The sequence below is a fragment of the Leopardus geoffroyi genome, chromosome X (assembly GCF_018350155.1).
Source record: "Leopardus geoffroyi isolate Oge1 chromosome X, O.geoffroyi_Oge1_pat1.0, whole genome shotgun sequence".
NCBI lineage: Eukaryota > Metazoa > Chordata > Mammalia > Carnivora > Felidae > Leopardus > Leopardus geoffroyi.
This window is the reverse complement of record NC_059343.1, coordinates 22,126,370-22,136,504: the sequence shown is the minus strand read 5'-3', so window position 1 is coordinate 22,136,504 and position 10,135 is coordinate 22,126,370. Positions and strand designations below refer to the sequence as shown.

At 62.5% G+C, this 10,135-nt stretch overlaps 1 protein-coding gene across 1 annotated transcript; it reads right to left on the bottom strand.

The window, feature by feature from the left end:
• Nucleotides 1-2,203: 2,203 nt before the first annotated feature.
• Nucleotides 2,204-10,083, bottom strand: LOC123594135 (melanoma-associated antigen B5-like). The gene is made up of 2 exons (XM_045470781.1): nucleotides 9,995-10,083; nucleotides 2,204-3,552 (listed from the first exon to the last, which is right to left on the bottom strand). Exon 2 carries the CDS (start codon nucleotides 3,489-3,491, stop codon nucleotides 2,391-2,393), a length of 1,101 nt encoding a protein of 366 aa, XP_045326737.1. The 5' UTR covers nucleotides 3,492-3,552; nucleotides 9,995-10,083; the 3' UTR covers nucleotides 2,204-2,390.
• Nucleotides 10,084-10,135: the final 52 nt, after the last annotated feature.

Here is a 10,135-nt window from a genome sequence, read left to right as displayed (position 1 = left end):
GGCTTAACTTTTGGAGAAGGCAATGTCTGGTGTGTTGAGAGAGAGAGAAATGACGATCTCCATATTACCACATAAACAGATATATTAAAATGATATATATCCGTGGTGAAGGAGGTGACCACCAGGGAGTTGGAATGCTCTAAGGCAGGGCTAGAGCAGGTGATGCAGGTTTTCAGGTCTGCTAATAATGGAGTGCAGCCATCCGAGGAGGCCAAAGTGAAGAATTGGTCAGCAGGTCAGGTTCCAGATTTGGAAGGAGGGCAGACTTAGGAAGTCCCAGATGAAGGGTTCTCCAATGATGGAAGGTGCTAGAACTGGACACAGTACTAGGCCCTGGACAGAATTAGTTCTCAGTAGGATCTTAGGAAAAGGAGACCCGAGGACAATCCCCAAATTATGACTTATTCTCATGTTTCCCTTCCCTTCAACAGGCCTGCTTTTAGTAATTTGGTTTCAAGTGCCTTTATACTGTCTGAGAAACATTTTGGAAGAGTGAGTGAGTAAACGAATTAAGAGGCGGAAGGTCTGCCTCGGGTGGGGAGAAGGCGAACGATGTGGCCTCTAGGCGAATTCAAACCAAGGATCTAGTTCCAGCTCTGGTAGTGACCATTCTTGCGAAGTTGAGAAAATTGCCTGTTTTTATCCTCCAAGTGAGTTTGGTAAGGCCTATCTTACAGGATTGTTGGAATGTATATATGTAACCACATGATAAGATGATTAGCAAGTATTACCCAATATTTGAAGGAATGGAAATTAATATTTTGATCCCAAATGATATCATCCACCTCCCTTGTATTTTTTTTTTTTAATTTAGGAAGTGTCAGAGAATACGCAGTATTCTTGGACAAAGAATCAGCCACAAATTTACCTGACCTAGTAAAATGAACTAAATTTTCCCCATTAGATCACCTGTCATTTAATTCAGGCACAGAGTTGTCTTTCTCATTTGGATACCAGTCAAGTTCCTAGAATTTGTGTCAAGGTACAAGTTTTCCCATCCCTCCCAGGTGCCCTTCCATCCATATGACCTCTGTTGACATTCATTATTACACCCTCAACAAAAGCAAGCCCTTGCTTAGTCTGCCAAATTGTATCCATGATAATCTAATTAAAATGGCCTTTTAATGGAACAGGCTGTGGCTCTCCCAACTCCAGGCAAACAGTGCCAGCACAGTGACAGCACAGCACAGCGTCTCACCTGAAGGTGGGCATCACCCTTATTTCTGAGAAACTCCATGAAGATGTCGTGCCTAGATCACATAGCATGCACACTGTACTCATCTGCACTGGAATAAGAACAAAGGACCCCTTCCTTTTCTGCCCCGGGGTGGAGATTTCTCTTTGGTTTACCCATCCATAATCCCAAAATAACTCATAGCACCAATTTTTTATTACAGACTGAATGTGTCCCCACTCACCAAAGTTCATATGTTGAAGCCCTAACACCCAATGTGAATGTAATTGGAGGTGCAGTCTTGGGGAGGTAATTCGGTTTAGATGAGGCCCTGAGGAGAGAGCACCCGTGATGTGATTAGTGTTCTCCTAAGAGCAAGAGAAACCAGAATTTTCTCTGTATGCCACATGAGGATACATGGAGAAGGTGGCAGTCTTTAACCTAGAAAGAGAGCTCTCACCAGAAATCAAACCTGCTGGCATCTTGATTGTGAACTTCCCAGCCTCCAGAAATGTGAAAATGTTTGTTGTTGAAGCCACCCACTCCATGGTATGTTGTTGTAGCAGCCTAAGCAGACTAACACTGGGTTTTCTCTCTCAATTCTGACATGTACTGTTGAAGGAACTGGCCTCTCCCTAGTAATTCCACAGCCTCAACTGTGTGCACCACATACTGTAAATGAGAATTACATCCCCCTGAAGACTAGCAGGTTCCTAAAGTCCCAAGTTGTGTTGCTTAGGAAATTTCCACTTAATTGTTCTCATAAGGACCACCCTCCTCCTCTCTCGTTCTTTTTACTCTACTTACAGGCCAGAGAGGGTATCTGGGCATCTTGCTTGTGTGAGTGTGGCTCAAAGGCTCTAAAATTCTATGAGTAGAGACTGGATTCCTTTATATCAGCATCTGCAGTGCTAAACCGAGCTTTCCGGTGAGCAGATACTCCATGTGTGATGAACAAAAGAGTCAGTAAACACACTGTATAATTTAAGATTTAATTTATCTTTATTGAACAAAGTTGAAGTATGAATTAAGATGTAATTCATCTTTATTGAGCAAACTTGAAGTCTAAATCATTTAAAACTAAAACATAGTAACTTGTGTAAAACTAACGCCTAAAAGGAACAAGAAAAACTGGATTGACCATGTTTAAATTTTTTTTTTCTATTCTCTCATCCTTAACTATTTTACTGTGAGATTCTTTCACATTGCTAATAATCTAATTCTTACTGCGACCTTGTATTATCTCGTCAAAAGGATTAGAAGCCTCGGTTCTCAGCAGAGGTGGGAAGATACTCCTGGCCATGATGCTGGAAGGTATGAGGACTCTGGCGGTAGCGCCAGCCCCGGTTGCGCCTCTGGCCTGGCCTCTCTCTTCCTCTTCCCGCAGAGCCTCTTCATAATAGGACGGGAAAGCAGTAGGGACGGTATTGTTGACTTTCGACAAGAATTGCAGGACTTTCATCTTGGTGGTTTCAGCTAGGGCGTTTGGGCCCCACAGGAACTCATGGCGTGGAGGATCACTGTTGGCCACCTGGCGGTACTCGAGATACTGCAGCCTCACCAAATCTTTGGTGAGGAGCTTCCTGGGCTCCCCGAAGATGAAGTGCTTCCTCCCAGGATACACTCGCATCAGACCCAGGAATTTCCAGATGTCTTCCTCAGGAGCACAGTTGCCTTTCATGAAGATCAGTCCCAGGATATTCATCAGGAGACCGGTCTTGGGTAACCCTCTGCCAGCACGCACCCTCCCGTTGTTGGGGAGTTGGAGTTTGCTGACGAGGTCGTATCTAGTCGAGTCGATTTCCTGTAGGTCGACGGCGAAGACGATCTCAATGCGCTCAGCAGCTTTCTTGAGGATGTCGGGAAAATGCTCTTCATAATTTGGGCCGATAATCTTCAGCATGTCTTGCTTCAGAATGGGCTGCTTCATCTTAAACCTGTACAGAAGGTACTGCTCCAGCAAGCCAGGCTTCCTGATCAGAGAATCTTCGCCTGGGCGTTCAACGTAGAATGGGGCCTCGTAGGGGTTCACCCTTTCCTCCTCTTGGTTGTTGGATTCTTCATCAGATTTAGTGCTAGGAACGGCTGCAGCAGTAGCGGCGGCGGTTCTTGCTCTTCTTCTACGCCGCTGAGAAGCGCCACTTGACCCAGTAGTGGGCACACTCTGGGTAGTATCTTCGCCCTGAGCAGCGGAGGAGGGAGTGGACTCCGCTTCCGCTGCTGCTTTGGCCTGAGCATCTTCACAACCCTGAGCTTCACCTTGAGCCTGGCGGCGTCTGTTACGAGCCTTGGACTTACTCTTGTGTCTCCGAGGCATGATGGCACCTCGGTCAGGCACAGGAGGCAGGCGTAGAAACGGGATCAGGAGATGCGGATCCCTGGATGAGGGAGAATGAAGTGACGTGAGCACCTTCATCAGGGAGATTCCTCCCTGGCTTTAACCAAGGCTGCCTCTGGGGGCTTATCAGAGGGCCCTGCTCCAGGAACCCACGAGGCTCCTGTTCTCATCAGCCTGTTCCCAGAGAATTCTATGGAGGAAGTTAGAGGGAACCTTAGAGTATAGTCTGCCAACCCTGCCTGGGGTATACTGGGGTGACACCAGGGGCTGCCAGTGGGGAGCCTCTCTTCTGCGTTCTGGGGGTGTTCCAAGTTTACATTCAGGATCATCCTGAAAACTCTTGACCAGTCCTGGGTCTCGTCTATTCTATTGCCATGAAGTCGATACCTCAGACCAAAGCCAAAGACCCTAGAGGAAGAAGTAAAGTAGTTCTTTACACCCTGTCCCCCTCAGGGGGGCATCCAACTGAGAGTTGTGTGGAGCCCTCTCCTTCATGGGCTGTTTTGGTCCTCATTTCTCATTCAGGGTACTCACTTGGCCTCTAACTAGCGCCTGGTACACTTCCCTTCTGCTCACTGGTGACTGTACTCAGAGTTGGTATAAATAAGTGAGGGTGAGGCTCGGCCTGAGTGCCCTGCCCTGAGCCTTCAAGTCCTGAATGGAAAAGTGGGGATCTGATTTTTTGTTATTTTTCGACAGCCAGTGGTTTCCCCCTCCCCACCTTCCAATCTTTCCTTTGGCCCCTACTGTAGCCTGGGATTCTTTTCTTCCTGCCAGCCTGTCCTTAAACATGCTGGGAGAATATGGGAGTCATCCCCCTTTCCGATTCTCTAAAAGTAAGAATTGTTCGATTCAGATGTCATGGAAAGATCTAGAAATCCTCCTACTTCAGGGAGTAAATGTTGTTGCTTTTAAACAAAATCTTACTCCACCCGACGCCCCCGCCCCCCTCCCCCCGCCGCCTCCCCTGACGCCCCCCGACACCCCTCCCCCATGCCCCCTCCCTCCACTGACCCCGCTGCCCCCCCCCGCTGCCCCCTCCCCCCGCCCCCTCTCCCGATGCACCGACACTCCCTCCCCCCACCGCCCCCCCCGCCATCCCCAACACCCCTTACCCCCGCTGCCTCCCCCGACGCACCCTCCCCAAACACCTGCCCCCCCCCGACGCCCCCTCCCCACCCCTGACGCCCCCTCCCCCCGCCGCCCCCTCCCCCCGCCGACTCCCTGATGCACCCTGACGCCCCCTCCCCCACCGGCCCCCCTCGCCGCCCCTACCCGCCCCCTACCCCTGCCGCCTCCCCCAACAACCCCTCACACCCTCTCCCTACACCGCCCCCCCCCCCGCCGACGCACCCTCCCCCCACCGATACCCTGCCACCCCCCCCACTGCCCACTCCCGCCTCCCCAACGCACCCCAATGCCCCCTACCCCCACTGCCCCCCTGCCGCCCACAACGCCTCCTCCCCCCACTGCCTCCCCTGAAGCCCCTTGACGCCCTAACCCCCCGCTGCCTACCCTGAAGCCCCGTGACGCCCCCACCCCCCGCTGCCCCCCAACCCCTCCCACCGCTGCCTCCCCCAACGCCCCCTCCCAACACCTCCCCAATGCCTCCTCCCCCCACACCCCCTCCCCCCAGCGACCCCTCTCCCCACGCCCGCTCCCCCATGACCCCTCCCCCCGCTGCCACCCACTGCCGCCCCCTCCCCCTGCCAACCCTCCCCTTGACGCCCCCCCACGCCCCTCCCCCACAATGCCCCCCGGTGCCCCCCTGATGCCCCCTCCACCGGTGACCCCCGACGCCCCCTCACCCCATGCCCCCTCCCCCCACGCCCCTCCCCCGACCGCCTCCTTGATGCCCACTCCCCTGATGCCCCCCACGCCCCCTCCCCCATGCCGCCTCCCCTGCCCCCCGACGCCTCCCCCACAGCCTTGACACCCCGTCCCCCCGCTGTCTCCCCAGATGCTCCCCGATGCCCCTCCCCCAATGCGCCCTCCCCTATGATGCACCTTCCCCACCTCTCCCTACGCCCCCTCCCAATGCCTCCCCAATGCCCTCTCCCCCCACGCCCCCTTCCCCCGACGCCCCCCCAGGCCCCCTCCCCCGGTGCACCCAGACGCCCCCTCCCCCCATGCCCTCTCCCCAGACCGCCTCTCCGCTGCCCCCCCCACACCCCGTCCCTCAAGCCCCCTCCCCCCACTGCCTCCCCTGCCACCGACGCCCCCCCGACGCCCCCACCCCCCACGGCCTCCCCTGCAGCCCCGATGACCCCTCCCCCCGCCGTCTCCCCAGAGGTCCTCCAACGCCCCCTCCCCCCCACTGCCTCCCCCGACAGCCCCTGACACCCCCTCCCCCTCAACGCCCCCTCCCCCCGCTGCATCCCCGACGCACCCGGATGCCCCCCCACCACCTCCCCCGACAGCCCCCAATGCCCCCTCCCCCCACCGACCCCCCCACACCCCCTTCCCCTCAACGCCCCCTCCCCCTGCTGCCTCCCCCACAGCCGCCGATGCCCCCTCCCCCCAATGCCCCCGACGACCCCTCCCCCCACACCTGCTCCCCCTGACGCCCCCTCCCCCACCGCCCCCTCCCCCCGCTTCCCCCCCACGCCCCTCACCCCGCTGCCCCCATGCCCCCTCCCCCGATACCCCCACGCCCCTTCCCTCTGCCGCCCCCTCCCCCGACGTGCCCCACGCCCCTCCCCCTGCCGTCTCCCCCGACGGCCCCCGATGCCCCCTCCACCAACACCCCCCCCAACGTCCCCCGCCGCCCCCTCCTCCGCTGCCTCCCCCGACAGCCCCTGATACCCCCTCCCCCTACCGCCGTCCCCTGCCGCCCCCATGCCCCCCCGCCCCCTCCCCCCATACCCCCCCGACGCCCCCCACGCCCCTTCCCCCCGCTGCCCCCCCCAACGCCCCCCATGCCCCCTCCCCCCATGCCCCGTTCCCCCACTGCCCGCTGCTGCCCCCTCCCTCAACGCCCCAGCCTCCTCCCTCAACGCCACCGCCTCTTCCCGAGGCTGCCTCCCCCCATGCCCCCCCGCCCCCTTCCCCCATACCCCCCCCGCTGCTTCCCCTGCTGCTCCCCCCGAAGCCCCTTCCCCCCACTGCCCCCCCGACGCCCCCCCATGCCCCCTTCCCCCATTCCCCCATGCCCCATTCCCCCACTGCCCGCCGCTGTCCCCTCCAACGCCGCAGCCTTCTCCCTCAACGCCGCCGCCTCCTCCCTCGATGCCGCCGCCTCTTCCCGACGCTGCCTCCCCCCATGCCCCCCCCATACCCCCCCTCCCCCATACCCCCCCCCGCTGCTTCCCCCGCCGCCCCCCATGCCCCTTCCCCCCGCTGCCCCCCCCGACGCCCCCCATGCCCTGTTCCCCCACTGCCCGCCGCTGCCCCCTCCCTCAACGCCGCAGCCTTCTCCCTCAACGCCGCCGCCTCCTCCCTCAACGCCACCGCCTCTTCCCGACGCTGCCTCCCACCATGCCCCCCCCGCCCCCTCCCCTATACCCCCCCCCGCTGCTTCCCCCGCTGCCCCCCACGCCCCTTCCCCCGCTGCCCCCCCCGACGCCCTCCTGATGCCCCTTCCCTCCACTGCCCTCCCCGACGCCCCCCCCCGACGCCCCCCATGCCCCCTCCCCCCATGCCCCGATCCGCCACTGCCCGCCGCTGCCCCCTCCCTCGACGCCGCCGCCTCCTCCCTCGACACCGCCGCCTCTTCCCGACGCTGCCCCCCCATACCCCCCCCGCTGCTTCCCCCACCCCCCTCGACGCCCCCCGACGCCCCTTCCCCCCGCTGCCCCCCCCCAACGCCCCCCCCGACTCCCCCCATGCCCCGTTCCCCCACTGCCTGCCGCTGCCCCCTCCCTCAACGCCGCCGCCTCCTCCCTCAATGCCGCCGCCCTTCCCGGCGCTGCCTCCCCCCATACCCCCCCCCGCCCCTCCCATACGCCCCCCATGTTTCCCCCGCCACCCCCCGACGCCCCTTCCCCCCGCTGCCCCACTCGACGCCCCCCCATGCCCCCTCCCCCCATGCCCCGTTCCCCCACTGCCCGCCGCTGCCCCCTCCCTCAACGCGGCAGTCTTCTCCCTCAACGCCGCCGCCTCCTCCCTCAACGCCGCCGCCTCTTCCCGACGCTGCCTCCCCCCATGCCCCCCCCGCCCCTCCCATACCCCCCCATGCTTCCCCCGCCGCCCCCAACGCCCCTTACCCCCGCTGCCCCCCGGACGCTCCTTCCCCCTGCTGCCCCACCCGACGCCCCCCCAACGCCCCTTCCCCCCGCTGCCCCCCCCCGACGCCCCCGCATGCCCCCTCCCCCCATGCCCCGTTCCCCCACTGCCCGCCGCTGCCCCCTCCCTCAACGCCGCAGCCTTTTCCCTCAACGCCGCCGCCTCCTCTCTCAACGCCGCCGCCTCTTCCCGACGCTGCCTCCCCCCATGCTCCCCCGCCCCCTCCCCCCATACCCCCCGCTGCTTCCCCTGCTGCTCCCCCCGACGCCACTTCCCCCCACTGCCCCCCCGACACCCCCCCCGACGCCCCCCCATGCCCCCTTCCCCCATGCCCCATTCCCCCACTGCCCGCCGCTGCCCCCTCCAACGCCGCAGCCTTCTCCCTCAACGCCTCCGCCTGCTCCCTCGATGCCGCCGCCTCTTCCCGACGCTGCCTCCCCCATGCCCCCCTGCCCCCTCCCCATACCCCCCCGCTGCTTCCCCCGCCGCCCCCCACGCCCCTTCCCCCCGCTGCCCCCCCCCCGCTGCCCCCCCGACGCCCCCCATGCCCCGTTCCCCCACTGCCCGCCGCTGCCCCCTCCCTCAACGCCGCAGCCTTCTCCCTGAACGCCGCCGCCTCCTCCCTCAACGCCACCGCCTCTTCCCGCCGCTGCCTCCCCCCATGCCCCCCCGCCCCCCCGCCCCCTCCCCCATACCCCCCCCCGCTGCTTCCCCCGCCGCCCCCCACTCCCCTTCCCCCCGCTGCCCCCCCCGACGCCCCCCATGCCCCCTCCCCCATGCCCCGTTCCCCCACTGCCCGCCGCTGCTCCCTCCATCAACGCCGCAGCCTCCTCCCTCAACGCCGCCGCCTCTTCCCGACGCTGCCTCCCCCCATGCCCCCCCGCCCCCTCCCCCCATACCCCCCCGCTGCTTCTCCTGCTGCTCCCCCCGACGCCCCTTCCCCCCACTGCCCCCCCGACGCCCCCTTCCCCCATGCCCCATTCCCCCATGCCCCATTCCCCCACTGCCCGCCGCTGTCCCCTCCAACGCCGCAGCCTTCTCCCTCAACGCCGCCGCCTCCTCCCTCGATGCCGCCGCCTCTTCCCGACGCTGCCTCCCCCCATGCCCCCCCTGCCCCCTCCCCCCAAACCCCCCCTCCCCCCATACCCCCCCGCTGCTTCCCCCGCCGCCCCCCATGCCCCTTCCCCCCGCTGCCCCCCCCCGCTGCCCCCCCGACGCCCCCCATGCCCTGTTCCCCCACTGCCCGCCGCTGCCCCCTCCCTCAACGCCGCAGCCTTCTCCCTCAACGCCGCCGCCTCCTCCCTCAACGCCGCCACCTCTTCCCGACGCTGCCTCCCACCATGCCCCCCCCGCCCCCCGCCCCCTCCCCTATACCCCTCCCGCTGCTTCCCCCGCCGCCCCCCACGCCCCTTCCCCCCGTTGCCCCCCCGACGCCCCCCATGCCCCCTCCCCCCATGCCCCGTTCCCCCACTGCCCGCCGCTGCTCCCTCCCTCAACGCCGCAGCCTTCTCCCTCGATGCCGCCGCCTCCTCCCTCAACGCCGCCGCCTCCTCCAACGCCGCCGCCTCCTCCAACGCCGCCGCCTCTTCCCGACGCTGCCTCCCCCCATGCCCCCCCACCGCCCCCCACGCCCCCTCCCCCCACACACACCCCCGCAGCCCCCTACCCCCACCGACCCCCACAACATACACTACTCTCTCCAACCTTCCGGTGACACCAGAGTGAAAAAAACACGAGCGTCCGTCCACATACCACTGCCTTTCCCCATATCTCTCCAGGACTGATGGCGGTTGGAAGTTAGGCACCACCTCGTTGTTCTAGAAACGACGGTTCCCTCAGACCTCACTCAGAGTTCGCTTCTTTCATTTTCTTCAGAGTCTAGTACCCTTTCTCTAAATTCAAGGCCTTCAGCTTCCTGAGCCTCCAAATAGGGAGGGTAGCGTCACACACGTGTGACCGCCATGTTTGATTTCCCCGGGAGCCACGAGGAACCAGGCATGGCTTTGGTGGCACCCGTTACCTACTTTTTCTCCCCTTGGTTTTCGTTAGGGTCTTCTCCCCCCTCCGCTGAACTGGCGCCTCCCACCAAAGCCTTCATGTTCTTGCGACCCCCTAGGTGGAAGTCTCTTTCGGCCTGACTGACCACTCTGCCGAGGGCCCCATAAGACTGAGAGTAGGCGCGGGGGGCAGTGGGGAGCAGGGGACGCACTATTTGCGGGGAGGGAGGTATTCTCTTATTCCTTAATCGGGCTTCTTACCTTGACTTGCGCTCGGGCCTAGAAGATTCCTCAGTCGTCTGCCCTGAGGAGCGGCAGCCAAAAGGAACGTCTCTCCCCTTCCTCAGGCGCCCCAAGAGGAAGTGAGGGTTCTTCTTCCTGTCACCAACGATAGGGCCTGTG

Coding starts and splice junctions, on each gene's coding strand:
- LOC123594135 (XM_045470781.1), bottom strand. CDS start 3,491: ATGCCTCGGAGACACAAGAGTAAGTCCAAGGCTCGTAACAGACGCCGC.